The following is a 19,959-nucleotide window of genomic DNA, read 5'->3' on the forward strand; positions in this document are numbered from 1 at the left end:
GGTTCAATAGTGGTGTGCTGCGGTCCCCTAGAAATTGGGACAGGAAGATCAGGCGAGAAGATGTGGGTGTTTGTTGTGGCACAATTTCAGCTTGCCCACGGCCTTGTCCTCGGCCTCTGCATGCACCATTACCATCACATCCAGTTCCCCATCCCTTGCCCATTTTAAATGGAGGACAGTATCTTCCACGCTCATTACAAATGACTGAGTTTGGAGTGAACTTATATGTGATTTGTGTGATGGAGAAAACAGAGTTTTAAATACCTGGCATGTAGGTAAGTAGTTTGACCAGCAAACTGCTGTGAATTGCTTCACTGACACACTAAAGGAAATTTTTAATGGAGGCCAGAAATGGCAGTATTTTCTGATAACGTATATGTGATCCGTGTGATGGAGAAAACAGAGTTTTAAATACCTGGCCTGTAGGTAAGTAGTTTGACCAGCAAACTGCTGTGAATTGCTTCATTGACACACTAAAGGAAATTTTTAATGGAGGCCAGAAATGGCAGTATTTTCTGACATCGTATATGTGATCCGTTTGATGGAGAAAACACAGTTTTAAATAGCTGGATTTCTAGCGTTGTAATATGGAAAGGACTTGGCTGTATTCTGCAGTGCCAACAAGCAAATGGCGCAGAAAAACGGTGTTCTGGATTGCTTTTTAAGCAAATAATGAGGATTAAGATCCAAAGAAAAGTATTCCTGGCCCCTGAGACCTGGGCCTTTGTATAGAAATATCTAACAGCAGCAGAAGGCAGAATTGGAATGGAGCCTCTTGTGCTATATGCACTGCCTGCCTATATACACTGCCTGCCTGATATCTCTGCAGATGGATTAGTTAGTCCTGAAAAGGACTATTTGTTAAGGCTGAGTTCACACGATGCGTTTTTCATGCGTTTCCGCAGCGTTTTTGCAGTTGCGTAAACGCCGCGGAAACGCATGAAAAACGCATGGTAGAAGGGCAGCAATGTTCCCCAATTGAAATCCGCATGTGCTGTGCCCATGATGCGGATTTTTCCGCAGCGTAAACGCTGCGGTCAAAAATCCGCAGCATGTCAATTAATTTTGCTTAAACGCTGCTCTTTTGCAGTCATTGACTTGCATTAGACCGCATGGAATCCGCATCACTGTATATGTTGATGCGCTTTTCATGCGGTCTAATGTGCGGATGGTACCCGGGTGTGGATGAGAGGACTCTCACCCAGACCCAGGTACCATTAAAAAAAAAAGAATAAAATAAAAAATATATATATTCTCACTTTCTGACGGCCCGCGCAGCGCTCCTGCTTGATTCCCCGGCACTTCGCGGTTGAATGAAGAAGGACCTTCGCTGACGTCAGAGTCATGTGACGGGTCACGTGACGCTGACGTCGGAAGGTCCTAAAGTCTTCACTGCCGGCAGCCGGGACCGAGCGAAGCAGGACACCGGGGGCCATCAGAGGGTAAAGTATATATTTATTTTTTGACATTCACACACTATATAAATCCATGCCGGTTGCATGGATTTATATAGTGTGAAGTTGACAAGCACTTTCCAAGTGATGCTAAAATCGCTTGGGAAGCGCTTGTCAACCCGCATGCGGAAATGAAAGTGAAGACCGCTTCATTTCCGCATGTCCCTGGCAGGAAACCGCATGTACAATCCGCATGCGTTTTTTCCTGCCAGAGAGATGCAGAAACGCTCAGGAAAAAATCCTGAGCATTTCTGCATCGTGTGCACATACCCTAAGATGGATATGTGTAATGTATGGTTTTTCTCCCTACACTACCTAATACACAAGCAAATCTCTCCCTGACGCAGCAGCACCTCTCCCTACACTGTCTAATTCCAGAGTGACTGACGGCGCCAGATCTGATATAGACCCGATGGCGCTATGCGGCCAGCCAATCACTGTAATGCCACAACCAACATGGCTACGGCATTACAGTGAGTGGCAGGCAATCCCTAAAGAGCGCCAAACATGCAGGAAGGGGACCCGAGCTCCCGCCGAGCTACCCCGGAAATACTCGGCGAGCGCCGAGCATCTCGAGTAGTGAGATGCTCGGACGAGCACCGAGCAGTAGCTTTTGATCTGTGCATGGTAAAGCATTTCAGAAGCAGAATCAAGCTGGGTGAGCCTTTTCTAATTTTCTTTATTACTTAATACCTTACACTTCTCCCCATCAACTTAATTTCTAAATGTGTTTTTTTTTACTGTACATCGTGTCATTTAGTTTGAGAGGAATCTCAAATGTGACGTCACAGGAGTCTCAGGCTACATTTACTCCCCGCCGCATCCATTGCCCCAAGACGTCAACAGGGGGCAGCACTGCAGTTACTCACTAGTTTCTTGCATTGCTGCCCACTTTGAACAAATCCTAGATGCTGGTTGACTTTGGCATCAGCTTTGTTGGGTTCAGGCATGAAAAATGTAGGTAGACAGCCTAAATTAGACCTATCATGATGTCCCTACCCAATCATATTTGCTTTATGTACAAGGTATTACGTTCAATATATTTTTCTCGATAGTGAGTAACATTGCCTGGGTATTTTGCACTCTCCCAGACATCCAGTGTTCAGTCAAAATTTATAATGGGATGATCTTCTCTCTATTATGTGCAATCCTAATCATTCGCTGTTCTGCCTTAGCAGTTTGTCAACACATTGTTCTTTCCAGAGAGAAAGGTCTAAAAAGAAAATGTCCATCATTAAACATTATGAGTCCAATTCACGCCAGAATTTTACGCCAGAATTCTGGCATATTAAGACTTGAAAAGTCACAAAATTTGGGTGCAACTCAAGGTTACACTAAAATTTTGAGACTTTTGGCATCCTCACACCATTCTCACTCAGCTCTGACAAAGTGGCCAAAGCTAGGGTGGGACAGGCGTGTGGCGACTGAAGTGTATCAAATTCAAGTGGCGGTGTTTGCCATGTCACAAATCTTACTCCAGCAGGGACTAGAGTAGAATTTGTGGCAAGGCACATACGGCGGCGCTTGCCACTTGTACGACGATCCTGAATCATTAAAAGGCGTGAGCCTATTCATCAATCTCTTAAAGGGAACCTGTCACCAGGTTTGACCCATATGAGATATGGCCACCGCCATTCAGCCCTCATATACAGCATTTTATAATGCTGTATATAAGCCCCCAATTCAACCTGCAAGACAAGATAAAGAGCTTTTATTATACTCACCTGTGTGGTTCAAGGGTCGTCTTGGTCCTGGTCTGGCGCCTCCCTTCTTCTTGCGATGCCATCCTCCTTCTTGCTTCGTGTGGATGACGCATCCCTATGTCATCCACAGTCTCCCCGACATTGCGATCTTGCGTAGGCACACTTCTCTGCCCTGACTAGGGCACAGTAAAGTACTGCAGTGCGCATGCGCCAGGGCTCTTTGACCTTTCCCGGCGCATGCGCACTGCAATACCTAGCACTGCCCCCGACAGGGCAGAGAAGTACGCCTGCGCAGGAGCGCGATACCGGGGAGACTGTGTGGATGACGTACGGGACGCTTTTTATTTTATAAATGTGTTCCAAAAGCAAAAGATATTTAATTTTTCAATTTAATAGCCCTATGAGGGCTTGTTTTTTGTGAGACAAAATGTAATTTTAATTTCATAATTTTTTAGTATTTATATGTTTAAACTTTTACTATTTCTTTTTATTGGGGGGTGAGAGTGCAGGGTCATTGGAAAAAAATTGCATTATTTTTTTCTCATTCTGGGAGCCACAACTTGTTTTTTGCGGGATGAGTTGAGGTATTTAATGGTACCTTTTAGGGATATGTCTGACTTCATTTCCAGGTTTTGGGAGGCAGATGAACGAAAACCAGCAATTGTTTCATTTCTTTTATGATGTTTACCATATGGGTTAACTAATGAGACATTTTTGTTACGGGTGTCATTAAGAATGTGGCACTACCAATTTGGGGTTTTTATTATTTGAATTTTTTTTTTACATAATAAGGAAACAGAAAGAAGGATAAAGTCCACATTGTATTTATTTGCAGTTTTATTTTTCTGTTTTAAATCAACTTGCCGCACATATATAGTACATTTTAAAAAGATTTAAAGAAATAAAAAACAGACCTTTTCTACCCACATATAATCCCTTTAAATCTCTTAGTGGAAGTGAGTCTCTAGAGAAAGATAATGGTCTCACTCAGTGACTGACAGCCTTTTCTGAGTTGCTGTGCACTTTAAATGAAAAAGTTCTAATTTAACAATTGAGACAAAAACATTTACAGAATTATAGATTGGGGTGCTCTGAAGTTAAAATTTTCCACTAGTCTTAAAGTGACCAAAGTGATCATCATACCTTTTATTTCGACACATTCATCTGGACTTGAGAGACTTGTGATTTCTCCATACTTCATATTTACACTGATGCAGTAGTTCCCGAGTGGCAGATTTGTAATATTCCATTTTGTCTCCTCCGTGTTTTCAGTTTTAATCAACTGGAAAACATAAAAGTTTAATGTTACTTTGGTAGGATAGTATTGAAAGCATCAAATGAAATGAATTTATTTCATATTTATATGTCTATACCTAATAATCAGACTTATCATATAATGTAATTTTACCCATTAACCATACATAATATTAACCCTCAATATGGCTATATTGAGCAATATTTACATTATAGGGAATGTCCATACTATGATATTGATGACCTATCCTTAAACAAGTTATCCAGGCTTGTCTTTCAAGCCCGCAGACACTCTATGTGATGGCAAACTTGTGAATTCTCACAGCTCGCACACTGCAAGCTGTCAGGATTCTCAGGTGCCAGCACCAGGAGTGGGCGGGCGTGTGACCACAAGAATGTGACTTGCATGCATGTGGTCACATGCCAATTAGACTTGAGCAGTCTCACTCAATACAAGTGAATTTAGCAAGGCCGGACACGCCAAGTTGGAATGTGGCAAAAAGTGTGCAAATCACATGCATTTGGTCAAATGACCGACTGCTCCCAGCGCCGGCACCAGAGAATCCTAACAGCACGCGCTGTATTCACTGTGAGGATTCACATGTCTGCAGTCACATAGAGTGTCTTGAACCCTAAGCCTGGAAACTTCTTAAAAGATGATCTTTCACCAGTTTGAATATATTAAATTGGCCACATAATGGAATAGTGGATGCAAAACTCGACATAAATGTTGTCACAATTGTTGCAATAAGTCAGAACTTTACCTCATAGACATCATCTCCATAGTTTGAAGTCCAGGTATTCCTTTCTGACTCCGCCATAAGCATGCATGCTCAACTTGGTTGACTGTGTATGTAATTTAAATTGGGAGAGGGAATAAGGTACAGGTGCATCTCACTAAATTAGAATATCATCAAAAGTTAATTTATTTCAGTTCTTCAATACGAAAAGTGAAACTCATCATATAGAGTCATTACAAATAGAGTGATCTATTTCACGTGTTTATTTCTGTTAATGTTGATGATTTTGGCTTACAGCCAATGAAAACACAAAAGTCATTATCTCAGTAAATTAGAATAATTAACAAACAACACCTGCAAAGGCTTCCTATGCGATTAAAAAGGTTCATTTGTCTGTTTCAGTAGGTTCCACAATCATGGGGAAGACTTCTGACTTGACAGATGTCCAGAAGGCAGTCATTGACACTAAGTAAATGCAAAGTAAATTTAGCTTTTCATTTGGAAATCAAAGTCCCAGAGTCTGGAGGAAGAGTGGAGAGGCCACAATCCAAGATTCTTGAGGTCTAGTGTGAAGTTTCCACAATCAGTGATGGTTTGGGGAGCCATGTCATCTGCTGGTGTAGGGCCACTGTGTTTTATCAAGATCAAAGTCAGCGCAGCCGTCTACCAGGAAATTTTAGAGCACTTCATGCTTCCCTCTGCCGACAAGCTTTTTGGAGATGGAAATTTCACTCGCCAGCAGGACTTGGCACCTGACCACACTGCCAAAATTACCAATACCTGGTTTAAAAACAACAGTATCACTGTGCTTGATCGACCAGCAAACTTTCCTGACCTTAACCCAAAGAGAATCTATGGGGTATTGTCAAGAGGAAGATGAGACACCAGACCCAACAATGCAGACGAGCTGAAGGCTGCTATCAAAGCAACCTGGGCTTCCATAACACCTCAGCAGTGCCAAAGGCTGATCACCTCCATGCCATACCGCATTGATGCTGTAATTGATGAAAAAGGAGCCCCGACCAAGTATTGAGTGCATTTACTGAACATACATTTCAATGGGCCAACATTTTGAACTTTAAAAACATTTTTTAAACTGTTGTTATAAAGTATTCTAATTTACTGAGATAATGACTTTTGTGTTTTCATTGGCTGTAAGCCATAATCATCAACATTAACAGAAATAAGCTCTTTTAATAGATCACTGTTTGTAATGACTCTATATAATATATGAGTTTCACTTTTTGGATTGAAGAACTGAAATAAATTAACTTTTTGATGATATTCTAATTTAGTGAGATGCACCTGTACTGCCAGTATACTCATGATACATATTAGCATTTAAGTCGCAAGTGGGGGAAAAAACCTAAGAAAAAACTTGCAAGCATTTCCATAATGCGTTTAGCAGAGACCTTTTACATTTCTATGTTTGTTTAGACTGCAGTAAGCAGAGACTGAAAAATGGGGAACAATGCTGAATATGTACTAACAGTTTTAATAAATGATTTGAGCTCCCTCTGTTGGTAAAAGGTTATTTGTGCAGTTCTCTTCATTCAATACATACAAAGCTTTGCAAAATATATAATTTTAGTGCTAAACAAATAAAATAAAAGGTTATTTCATAGTGACTACCAGGGCCAGACTGTGACAAAAAAGCAGCCCTGCCACACAAACTGCAGCAGCGCACAAACTATAACACTCCCCACCCCGATCAGTGAGTTTTCCTATATTTTCTCGTGCCCCTCATCACTCTCTTAGGAGTTAGCCTCTTTCACACGTCCTGATATTTCCAGTACCAGAAAAATCAGTACCGGAGATATTCTTGTCCGTGTGCCGCATCAGGAGCACAGGTACCGGCGCCTGGGAATCAGTGTACAGTTAAATGCTGTTTCCGCCACTGCGATCAGCACCAGCAGGGACAATGATAAGAGCAGTATTGTGTGCTCCAGCAGTGTCCGACTGTAAAAATAAGAATAAAATAGAAAAATCCTTATCACCTGTCGTAAGTGTCTCCCGCTGTAATCCACGCGACCGATCAAGCTGAGGAGCCAGGTAGAATGACTTGCTGCAGCGAGCGGGCCCCTGGTCTGTGCTAAGCTCAGTGAGTTACAGGACACCGCTCGCTCGTGGCAGGAGTCATTCTCCCCAGCTCCTCGGCGTGATTGGTCGCATGGGTTACAGAGGAGGACACTAAGGACAGGTGTGTATAATGATTTTTTATTTCTTTCTTATTTTTACAGTTGGAGACAGCGGGAGCAGACTACTACTCTCACCATTGTCCCTGCTCGTGCTGATCGCTGCGCTGGCAGGGTACTATGATGAGGGCAGCATTCAGCACCCGGCACTTGGGAACAGCGCTAACTGTACTGCACTGGATGCATTACTCATCAACTTCACCGACTGTCAGATGATCACTCTCTGAGCCCCTACACTGCACCAAGAAGAAGTGACAGTGGGGAACAAATTTTGAACCCCCATTGAATAGGACCACTCACATTGATGCTTCACCATACAACAGCTGTTTACCTGACAAGCAAGACCAATAGTAATAGCCATGCGATTATGCAGGTGAAACAGCTGTTTTCCTGCAAAATGAATTGCTTGTACAGGTGAGCAGTGAATAGACCACAGTGGCACAGGCCTGCAGCGGTTCCCGGCTACAGCACGGCTGCTGTGTGTAAATGTAGCCTTGGCCCACAAGATTCTCCCATATAGAAATGAATTAATCATGTGAATGGGGTGAAAACTTTTCCCTGAAGTGGTCAAAAAAATTGTAGCTCTGCAGTGAGATCAGAGCTAACACAGTACAGCAAAAGTGAAATTATTCTCATTACAAAAACATTTGCAGCTGCAGTCCTCTCACAACAGACCTCCTAACTTTTGAAGATCAGAAATAGGGAGAAATTATGTGGTGCGTGTAGAGGGCCGCGTCAAATTTTGGCCATGCCTCTGGCCACACTCCAATACACGCCCATTTGCCATTTCTTTCTACCCAGGCAGGAGGAAACGTCAAAGGGGTGGTGACAGTGAGGGAAATTCAGCTGATGCCAAAACTGGCAGGGTGAAGACCCAAATTCAGGACTGTCCGCTGTATCTGGGACAGTTGGGACTAGAGATGAGAGGATCGAGTCACTGGACTCCGGTTCAGTGTCCAGGTCAGTGTCAGTGCTACCTGGTGGCAGGACAGGAGGCTGCAAATCTCTTACCCTCCGGCGTTCTCTGTGCGGATTTTGATCACCCAGGGCTGGTGTGACTTCATCTGTGCGTCCTGCTCATCTCTAGTTGGGACCTGTGGATTATTTTTTGTTCCTTCATTCACAGTTGTAGCCGCCAAAACTTTCTCATCTTTATGTATCCTCACTATATGACATCTGGCTTTTTGGTGTCTGTAAGGCAGTGTTCACAGCATAAATACTGTGTTTTTTGTTTTCGCAGGTGATCGCACCAAACTACACAATAACAATTTGCTCTGATTGCATTTTTGCTGCATTTATGCCTTTTCCCCTTATTTGATGCATTTTTGGTGCAGATGTGAAGCCGCGTTTTTAATGTGCTTTTTATAGTACAGAAAAGCTTTGATTCTGCACTTTAAAAAGTAACTGCAGTTTTTTACATGTGTTTTTTTAAGGCTCCATATAGAAGACAAGAGAGAAAAAAAAATCACCAAAACTGCACAGTTCAACAGCGGGTTTAGACACACAGGCGCTGCAGTTTTTATAAAATCACATTCACAGTTAAACACAGCAGAATTTCTGTGCAGAAAAAGCAGCAAAAAATGCAACATTTGCGCTACATGTGAACAAGGCCTAAATGTCTAAGCAAAATTGATGTGATTGCATGAAATCAAAAGCTTTTCTATAGTATCAAAAAACATTTAAAACACAAATTCACATCTGCACCAAAAACACATTAAATATAGGGGAACACGCATAAAAGAAATGCAGCAAACATGCAATATTTAGAGATTGTTATTGCACTGTGTGGCGAGGACACCTGTAAAAAAAAAAATACAGTACAAAAAATGCAGCATTTATACTACATGTGAACACGGCCTCAGTGTTACATTTTTTATTACATTTTTTATGGTTTTAATAGAGAAAAAATATCAATCACACCATTTTTTACGCCATTTTCCATTTTTTTGTAATTTTATGGGATAAAAAGATCTTTTTTTATTCTCCCTCTAGAATACAATACATAGAAATACTCTGCTGTGTACAATGTATCAGTACAATCTGCCTGTGGAGTCAGAGCCTACAATACAGATCAAGTACACAAAATTCTCCCTATTACATCACTAGAACTTGTGGCTCAGCAGCCTTAGCTCCTGCCTGTAATCTTGAGGGTTGTGGGTTTGAGTACAGGGTAGACGCCCCCCCCAAAAAATTACATTTTTGTAATTGCTTTTTATTATTTTTAGGAGTTTTCTAGGAACAAAAAAAATCTGTCTTTTTCTTCACCTCTGTATACATGGAACATAAAAATATAATGAGATATACAATGTATCTCTATGTACATACATAATCACATAATCTGCTTCTGGGTTCACTGCCTGTAATACAGGTCAAGATTACTAAATTCTCCTATGTTTATCATTGTGAGCTGTGGCTCATACATAAAGCTGCTGCCAATGAACATTGAGATGCGAGTTTGAGTCCTGGGAAGACCGGATCACAGAAGCAGTAAATATTATAATTTAATTTATGCACTGAGCATAGAGAAGTGGCCCTGCCCCCAAGGAGGAGAAAGAGCTATGGGGTGATGAAGACGTCAGAGAGAAAGGTGAGTATTTAGATGCCGGGACAGTCCCGCTGAATCCTGGACAGTTGGGAGCTATGGCACAGTACTTCAGCTTCCATCTCACAGTCAGCCAGCATGAGGGAAGGACAGTACAGCAGAGCTGACATCACTTTCAACACCAAAAAGGTAAACTTGTGGAATTATGGAAATCACTGGTTTGAGAAATATGCGAATGATAAAAAAAAAATGGAAACAAAATTTTCAAAACATCTCGATGTTCCATAAGTTGTTTTGCAAGGATACACACCGCACTGATTAGATACAGAACATGTATTTAGCTTTGTGTAAAGAGCTTTAGGGTAGTTTTAAAGCGATCTACGATTTTCTAGAATATAAAAAAAATATTTTTATCATTTTTATCACAAATATGTTCTATATAGAAGGTTGACCCCTGGTAGGTTCAATGAACAGGAATCTGGCATTCAGCACAGGGTTTGTTAAAATGGGTTTGTATTAAATATGAAAAGAACCACCTACACTAATGCCACAAATTCAGACCATAGACCACTACTCTTGGACTCTGCTTCATGGTCTGCATCAATGCTACATTTTACTACACATATTACTTTGTATCTTTTCCACAATTAAAGAAGTAATCCACCTTGACGGACTTTCTTCTTTAGTTAAATGTATGTGTTTAGTCTTAAAATGATTTTTGCAATTCAGTTTCATTAAAAATGATGGACTATTTGAGTTGTACAGGTTCTCGATTTCCCTGTACATTCAACATTAATGTTGGTCATAATATGGTCATAAATCATTGGACTGCAAGAATGAGCTCACTGATAGATTCTCAGGTATTTCATTCTGCAGCCTGTCTAGGATTTAGACAGTGCAATGCAGACATTATAGAAGACAAGCGGTGCCAAAATTTCAATGAAACCCATTACAAAAATGATTTTTAGGCAAAAATATAGGTATTTTAGCAAGTGAAAAAAAATTGTCCCTAAATGTGGACAACCCCTTTAAGAAGAGTTTTGCAATTACTAATTATGGTAGTCATAATTCTAATATTTACTCTACTGTACAAAACAGAATGAATCATAAGGGTTCTGTTATACACTGACTTATCTTATCTTGTAATACACCTACATCTGTTTGACCGTTTCTATTTTTAAGAAGTGGATTGGTAGAAATCAATTACTCGATTTCTGAGAACTAGGGAAAAAATTGCCAGCATAGTTCCTGAACTAGGAGGAAAACAACAAATGCATTAATTATTGTGTCACCATGTTCTGAGAACTTTAAGTTTAACATTTGTCCATCAATGGACCTGTGTGAGGACAATTTTTTTTGCGTAATAAGATGTCGTTTTCAGTGGTTCCATTTTGGGGCACAACTTTTACATTATAACTAGTGTTGAGCGATACCTTCCGATATCAGGAAATATCGGATCGGATTGGATCGGGCCGATACCCAAAAAGTATCGGATATCGCCGATTCCGATACCGGAAACCAATGCAAGTCAATGGGACACAAATATCGGAATGAAAATAAACCCTTTCTTTCCTTGTAGGTTAATTCTACATGAAGGAAAATAACTAACAATAATGTAGAATGTATTGGGGGAGGTGGTTGCCCAAATCGATGGGAACAGTGCTCACAGTGAAACATGAAAAGCCGGCAATTCAGCAGCGGCATACACCGGTACCCGACAATTTAGAACAGAAAGAATAGAGCTTCACACATAGATTAGATAGATAGAAACATGTCAGTCACATATATATGAAGTACAGTGACAGTGTTGCTTACTGTACTTGTCATTTAGTGTAAAGGATTTATTTAAAAAAATATTAGTGTTTTCATGCACCGTCTCTTTAAAAAAGCGGGCCGGCAATTCAGCATCTGTACCCGACAATTTAGAATAGAAAGAATAGAGAATCACACATAGATTAGATAGATAGAAACATGTCAGTCACATATATAAGAAGTACAGTGATGGTGTTGATTACTGTACTTGTCATTTAGTGTTAAAATAAAGGATTTATTAAAAAAAAAAATTGGTGTGGGGTTCCCCCTAATTTTAGTCTCTAGCGGAGGTTAAGCAGACGGCTGGGGCAGATGTTTGAAGCCTGGGAAGGGGGTAATACCCACGGAGATTCCCAGGCTACTAATATCAGCCCCCAGCTGAATACCTAGCCTTTACTAGCTATTAAAATGGGGGACCCCCCCAAAAAAATGACGTGGGGTCCCCCCTATTTTAATAGCTAGCAAAGGCTAGGCAGACAGCTGGGGGCTGATATTAATAGCCCAGGAAGGGTGCCATGAATATTGGCCCCCTCCCAGGCTAGAAACACCAGCCGTCAGCCGCCCCAGAAATGGCGCATCCATAAGATGCGCCAATTCTGGCACTTAGCCTCGCTCTTCCCACTGCCCTGTAGCGGTGGCAGTGGGGTAATGGGGTTGGGGTTGATGTCAGCTTATAATGCCAGCTGACATCAAGCCCAGGTTAGTAATGGAGAGAAGACACTAAGACACCCCCATTACTAACCCCATAGTCAAAGTTAAAAAAAACACAAACACCCAGAATAAAATCCTGTAATTGAAATAAACACACAATTCTTTATTGTTCTAAATTAAACCATACTTACCGTCACACCCATTCCAGCTGAAGCCAACGATCTCCTGCAATAAAAATAAAATAATAAAGCAACATCATCCTTACCTTTCCATGGTTCCCAGGACAGCTTCAGCTCTGCTACATCGAGATGACAGGCTGGACCGCAGCAGAACGCTGCCATCCAGCCTGTCATCCTGCAGACACTGAGAAGCGCAGGCATGCTTGCGCTCCTCAGTGTCTGGTTGTGACGGCATCCAGATGAGCCGACAATTAACTCAGCTCACCTCATGCATGTCACTGACCGTGTGGGAGAATTCTCCTGCGCATGCGGTGACCGTGAGAGACTCGGCTCATCGGGATGCCGTCACAGCTGCAAATTGCAGTCCGCAGCCACCCCGGAAAATGGCGGGTTCATAGAAGCTGGATGCTGTACCTGGCTGGCATACAAAAATATGGCAAAGCCCACGTCAAAATTTTTGGGAAAAATTAATTAAAAAATAAATAATAATTTAGGGACTGCATCTTTATTAACTCCTCAAATGTCATTTAGTGTTAAAATAAAGGATTTATTTAAAAAAAAATTGGCGTGGTATCACCCATAATTTTAGTCTCTAGCGGAGGTTAAGCCGACGGCTGGGGCAGATGTTTGAAGCCTGGGAAGGGGGTAATACCCACGGAGCTTCCCAGACTACTAATATCAGCCCCCAGCTGAATACCTAGCCTTTACTAGCTATTAAAATGGGGGACCCCCCCAAAAAAACGACGTGGGGTCCCCCCTATTTTAATAGCTAGCAAAGGCTAGGCAGACAGCTGGGGGCTGATATTAATAGCCCAGGAAGGGTGCCATGAATATTGGCCCCCTCCCAGGCTAGAAACACCAGCCGTCAGCCGCCCCAGAAATGGCGCATCCATAGGATGCGCCAATTCTGGCACTTAGCCTCGCTCTTCCACGCTGCCCTGGTGCGGTGGCAGGGGGTAATAGGGTTGGGGTTGATGTCAGCTTATAATGCCAGCTGACATCAAGCCCAGGTTAGTAATGGAGAGGCGTCTATAAGACACCCCCATTACTAACCCCATAGTCAAAGTTAAAAGAAAACACAAACACCCAGAATAAAGTCCTTTAATTGAAATAAAGACACATTCCTTTATTGTTCTAAATTAAACCATACTTACCGTCACGCCCATTCCAGCTGAAGCCAACGATCTCCTGCAATAAAAGAAAAATAATAAAGCAACCTCATCCTTACCTTTCCATGGTTCCCACGACAGCTTCAGCTCTGCTACATCGAGATAACAGGCTGGACCGCAGCAGAACGCTGCCATCCAGCCTGTCATCCCGCAGACACTGAGAAGCGCAGGCATGCTTGCGCTCCTCAGTGTCTGGTTGTGACGGCATCCAGATGAGCCGACAATTAACTCAGCTCACCTCATGCACGTCACTGACCGTGTGGGAGAATTCTCCTGCGCATGCGGTGACCGTGAGAGACTCGGCTCATCGGGATGCCGTCACAGCTGCAAATTGCAGTCCGCAGCCACCCCGGAAAATGGCGGGTTCATAGAAGCTGGATGCTGTACCTGGCTGGCATACAAAAATATGGCAAAGCCCACGTCAAAATTTTTGGGAAAAATTAATTAAAAAATAAATAATAATTTAGGGACTGCATCTTTATTAACTCCTCAAATGTCATTTAGTGTTAAAATAAAGGATTTATTTAAAAAAAAATTGGCGTGGGATCCCCCATAATTTTAGTCTCTAGCGGAGGTTAAGCCGACGGCTGGGGCAGATGTTTGAAGCCTGGGAAGGGGGTAATACCCACGGAGCTTCCCAGACTACTAATATCAGCCCCCAGCTGAATACCTAGCCTTTACTAGCTATTAAAATGGGGGACCCCCCCAAAAAAACGACGTGGGGTCCCCCCTATTTTAATAGCTAGCAAAGGCTAGGCAGACAGCTGGGGGCTGATATTAATAGCCCAGGAAGGGTGCCATGAATATTGGCCCCCTCCCAGGCTAGAAACACCAGCCGTCAGCCGCCCCAGAAATGGCGCATCCATAGGATGCGCCAATTCTGGCACTTAGCCTCACTCTTCCACGCTGCCCTGGTGCGGTGGCAGGGGGTAATAGGGTTGGGGTTCATGTCAGCGCCAGCTGCCATGAAGCCCAGGTTAGTAATGATGGGCGTCTATAAGACACCCCCATTACTAATCTACAAAGTGTTAAAAAGAAAAAAACACACACTACACCCAGAAAAAAATAATTTATTTGAAATAAAACACACCATTTTATTTAATGCTTAGTTCACTTAAAAAAAAATAGTTACCTGTCCACGTTCCTGCGCTGATCTCCCATGCACAGCTGTCACATCGGGAGATGGTGACAGCTGTGCATGGCTGCTGTAAGCTCACCCTGCCGGGAACACGTCCGCTCCCGGCAGCGGGAGCCCCTGACTGAGGTCACCGGAGTGCATTCAGGCAGCGCTGCTCCGGAGACCTCCTTTACGGCACTGCTGTACCGTGGGAATTTCTCACGATACAGCAGGGCCGTAAAGGAGCTAACCGGAGCAGCGCTGCCTGAACTCCGGCGAACCCGCTTATGCAGTGACGGGGCTGCTTTACGGCCCCGTCATTCTAGCGGCGGCAGCGGTTCAGAGCGGTCACATTCTATGTGGCAGCTCTAAACTGGAGATCATCGTGGGACACTCGTGGACTACTACGGAGGGGTAAGGATAAGGTTGTGGTTTATTATTTTACATTTTATTACAGGAGATCGATGGCTTCGGGGAATTAGGTGTCTAGGTGAGTATAGGTGTATTTTTTTATTTTTTACTTTATTTTAGGTGGCGATCGGCGGGGACAGGTAATGTATGAATTAATTTATTGTAGGTAACCACTGGCCACCAATGAAATGTATTTAAAATATATTGGGGACACAGTAGGGCAATTTAAATAGCAGGATCAGGCTGATGGGAACTACTGCTCCCATCGAGCTGATCCTGCTGTCACGAGTGGACGGGGGACAGACATAGGCCGATGGGAGTAGTAGTGTCACATCGGCCTATGTTTGCCTGCATGCACACACCCCCCAGACATCGCACAGACACCGCGCACACCCGCAGACATCGCATAGACACCGCACACACCCGCAGACATCGCATAGACACCGCACACACACCCGCAGACATCGCATAGACACCGCACACACTCGCAGACATCGCACAGACACCGCACACCCCCCAGACATCGCACTGACCCCGCACACACTCGCAGACATCGCATAGACACCGCACACACCCGCAGACATCGCATAGACACCGCACACACACCAGCAGACATCGCATAGACACCGCACACACCCGCAGACATCGCACAGACACCGCACACACCCGCAGACATCGCGCACGCACCAATCATGACGGGCTGATGGTCTGGGAGGTGAGGCTCACCTGTGCGGCCGTGGGAAAGTTCATGTGAGTTCATGCAATGCAGTCAAGCATGAACTCACATGAACCCTCTGAGGGCACCGCTGCTACTTCAAATGAACAGCTGATCAGTATCACCTGATACCTCAGCTGTTCATTTGAAATAACCGGCGGGAAAGCTGGCGGTGAAGTCTTTTCACTGCCGGCTTCCCCGCTCGGGTCCTTCGCTCCCCCCTCCTTGGTGCTGTGCTCCCCGCCCGGTCCTAACTTACGATCGGGATGGGAGGTGGCGAGGGGAGCGGAGGATCGGGGTGGGAGGCTGCGGGGAAGCAGTATGGGGCTGTGTGATTGTTTAAAAGCCGGCGGCTTTTTACCGCCCGCCGGCTTTTAAACAATCAGGAGAATTCTCTCACGCTGGGATGGCATTCTGATGACAGGCTGGATCGCAGCTGAGTGCTGCCATCCAGCTTGTCATCCTTCAGAGACACTGCAGAGCGTAGGCATTATGGAAACTTCCGATTCCGGTATTCGATATTGCAAAAGTATCGGAATTAAGTATCGGAATTCCGATACCGCGAATATCGGCCGATACCCGATATTTCAGTATCGGAATGCTCAACACTAATTATAACTACACTTTTTAGGAGATGAAATGAAAAAAATTAAAATAAAAACAGTAATCGTGTTTTTTTTTATTATTCTTATTCTCAGCAGATTTTTGTACCCCAAAGTAATAGTATCTATGTTACATCACAGTCATGCTGAATAAATCCATGCCTTTGTTTTAAAAATCAGTGTTTCCATTTCTGAGATGTCCCTTTCCAGTTTCCTGAGATCTCGTTAAAGTGTATCATTCCCGTGGCCAGAATTTCCTGGGAGTGATGGCGCTTGCATGAGATCTCGGATGGGGGCGCTACTCACTGAGAGAACAGTGACCTGTCAGTCAGTGATGGGAGGCTGGCAGTGAGGGGGGAAAGAGGAAAAGAGGCTGGAGAGCTGCATGTGCAGGGTTAAGCCCCCTGCACTTGCAGCTCATTAACATAAAATTTCCAAGAGTGATATCTCTGAAATATTAACATTTTAAACACTGCTCACCATTCAGTTTATTTGACATTCTATTTTTTTCTGAAATTGATTCGATAATGACAGGACCAAATTTATTAGCTTTTTATGTTTTACTGCCTTTGCTAAAACAAAACTTTTTGATTAGCATTTTTCGAGTCCCATAACCTTTTCATTTTTCAAAAGAGTTGTGTAAAATCTTATTTTTTACTAGAATTGTTTTGGTTTTTTTTGTCCATTCACTGTGCTAAATAAATAAATATATAGTTATGTAGTACAAGTCAATATATTGATACCCAATTTATAAGGTTTTATTACTTTGGAACAGGAAATCAGTTTAAAAAATTAATTTTTTTGTCTTAATCTGAGTGCTGTAACTTTTCCATTTTTCTGTTTACAGAGAAATATGAGGGCTTATTGGTACCATTTTGGGATACGTGTAACTGTCTGGCAGACACGAACAGAAGAGGGTCTGTGTGCAAGATCAATATATGGGCTCTTTGCAGCCCAATAACTCATCATAATGCATAATTCCTGCTGCTTTGTAGTTGAAAATGGCCCCCCTTACTCCTCGGGCCCCTGTTTGCACCAATGATATGTCTGCCCCTGTGGAGTACACTGCAGACGAGTGGCATGCATGGGTGTTGTCCATGAAGAAAGCCTCTCCTAAAGTCTATCCACAAAAAAGCCTGCCTACAATTTTCTATAGGCCCATGCTGAAAAATATGAAGACTAATGAGACCAATATAAATGTTTTTGGAACTGATGGCTTCAAAATTGAATGGCTCCACAAAGGTGAGGAGTGCAAATAAAAATGAATGCTGCCTACAGTGAAGCATGGTGGTGTCAGTGTCCTTACATGGGGCTGCATGAGTGTGCGGCTGATGTCAGGGAGCTATATTTCTTTTGTGATATCATGAATTTACAGATGTACTACTCTATATTGAAAGAGAATATAGAAGAATTCACTGGGTAGAAGGGCAAAATGAGCAATTATACAGTAAGTACACAGTGTATATAATATGATGATAATATATTAAGGGATACAAATTTTGATGGGGGCGCTTCTTTAAGATTGGAGTGTACAACGAAAGTCTTAGTGAATCTGGGCCATATGGTCTTTGTGCATTTTTTGGAAAACCATTAGAATAGGGTATCTGCAGGTCTATGTCATTGCCCCAACCACATTTCCCTTTCCTCACAATATCCTATGACCAGTCACCATTTATAGCTCACCATTTTATTCAATTTCATAATCTTACACAAACTTACAATAATAATGATCTGCCTTTTGTTGTAGGAGTGATACAGAAAGATTGATATTGCTTTATACAAATGGATGTGTTTCATTTCAGGTCTTACCTTTGACGAAGCTGACAGGTTAATAGAAAAAGACATTTTCTTCTGATAATCAGTGCCAGTGTACTTGAGGTGATACAACAGCAGTGGAGCAGTGATATATACTAATACGGTGTTTGATGAGGCAGTCACAGTCACCGCTGGGGCACTAATAGTTGCTGAAAGAAAAAGAAGATCCAATTATATTTGGATAATCAGGATAAATTCAATACAAACATAAAAGCTGACATATGATTCATTGCTGTGGGAAAAACATACATTTCTTGTTTGGACTAGTTACATGAGACTATACTTGCCAAATTTTCTGGATGGTCTGGGAATCTACCAACAATCAACCATTCCCAAAAATTATTGTTTTTTATTCTATGGCACTATGCAGACAAAATCTGATCTGGCACTGATCTGATGCAGTAACAGAGGCACAAAGGGAGGGGGAAAGAGTAAAGCTTTGCACTGATGAGAGGCAAACACCCCCAAAACACGTGTCACAAATGGATTTTCTGGTTTTGACTTCTTCTGCCTTAAAAGGGTTGATCTTGGCTTTTAGGATGGCTACATCCAATAGGTAGCACTAGAGTTACAGTCATTTTCCTATGTGAAGAGGCATTTGTATGTATAAACAGTATGTGTGTAAGTGTCTGTAATGTGTGTGTAATGTGTATACATGTGTCACAGGTTTACCGCGACAGAGAGGAGCCAGAAGACTGCAGCGTCTGATTCCTCCCACTCCTGCACTCACTAGAAGCCTTTCACCTTCATATTAAATGTAGCAGGTTTATTTTAGCAGTGCAGTGGTTAATCTGCTCAGTTGTGAGCTCCTGGAAGCTTACCTTTATTTAGGCTCTTAGCTGTCCAGTGTTAGCCACTCCCTGCTACTATATATACTGGGCTTTGACAGGCTATCATTGCTAGAGCTTGCTTATGCTGCACGGCTCTAGTAGTGTGGTGGGAGTGGTTATTTGAGAAGGCGTTTGGTGGATTTCAGCTTAGACTGTTGTGTGGTTTAGGTTGCTTGTTAATCCTATTCTTCTCCTATTTTGGTTTGTTCCCTTTCCTCCACTTCCCAGTGTTAACCTCTGTTGTTTGTGTCCATTTAATTGTAAGATTAGTATTTTCCTTTATCCTTGTTTGTATTACCTTGTTAGTCAGGTTAATATACTGCCATACACTACTACTCTCCTCTAACCTGGGGGGGGGGGGGACAGACTGAGGGAGGATTGAGCAGCTCAGACAAGGTATGTGGCTCCGGCGTCTTCACCTTAAGAAGTAATCCGGGGAACAAGGCCATTTAGGGCGCCCCTAGAATTACGGACAGAGTAGGTGCCCCTGGCCCCGGGATACCCAAAAACAGAGTTGTGACAATACGTATGTGCAACGTGTGTTTAATGTTTATGCATATTTGTGTATTATCTTTCTATGTGTGCTTAAGGTGTGTGGATGCATTTAAAGTGTACAATATGTTTGTGTGTTTATTGTGAATACATGTGTAATGTTTGTATGTATTTTTTATGTATATATGCATCTATAGGAGTGTGCTAGAGATATGAGATTCGGCACACTTAATTCTAGCTTGACATTGGTCTCCTTTGTCATTTATATGTTGTTACAT

General features: G+C 42.6%; 1 protein-coding gene across 2 annotated transcripts in view; it reads right to left on the reverse strand.

Moving 5' to 3' along the window:
* LOC141258221 (uncharacterized) overlaps positions 1 to 19,959 on the reverse strand; it is a 67,591-nt gene that overhangs the window by 26,924 nt on the left and 20,708 nt on the right. For both annotated transcript variants that reach the window (XM_073673234.1, XM_073673235.1), the window contains 2 exons: positions 18,354 to 18,508; positions 4,301 to 4,439 (listed from right to left, as the gene is read on the reverse strand). In XM_073673234.1, the coding sequence (XP_073529335.1) occupies positions 4,301 to 4,439; positions 18,354 to 18,508 (294 nt within the window). The remainder of the gene's footprint in view (positions 1 to 4,300; positions 4,440 to 18,353; positions 18,509 to 19,959) is intronic.

This window comes from Phyllobates terribilis, unplaced genomic scaffold, assembly GCF_046119375.1.
Source record: "Phyllobates terribilis strain yellow unplaced genomic scaffold, ASM4611937v1 Scaffold_3__8_contigs__length_932513732, whole genome shotgun sequence".
Taxonomy (NCBI): Eukaryota; Metazoa; Chordata; class Amphibia; order Anura; family Dendrobatidae; genus Phyllobates; species Phyllobates terribilis.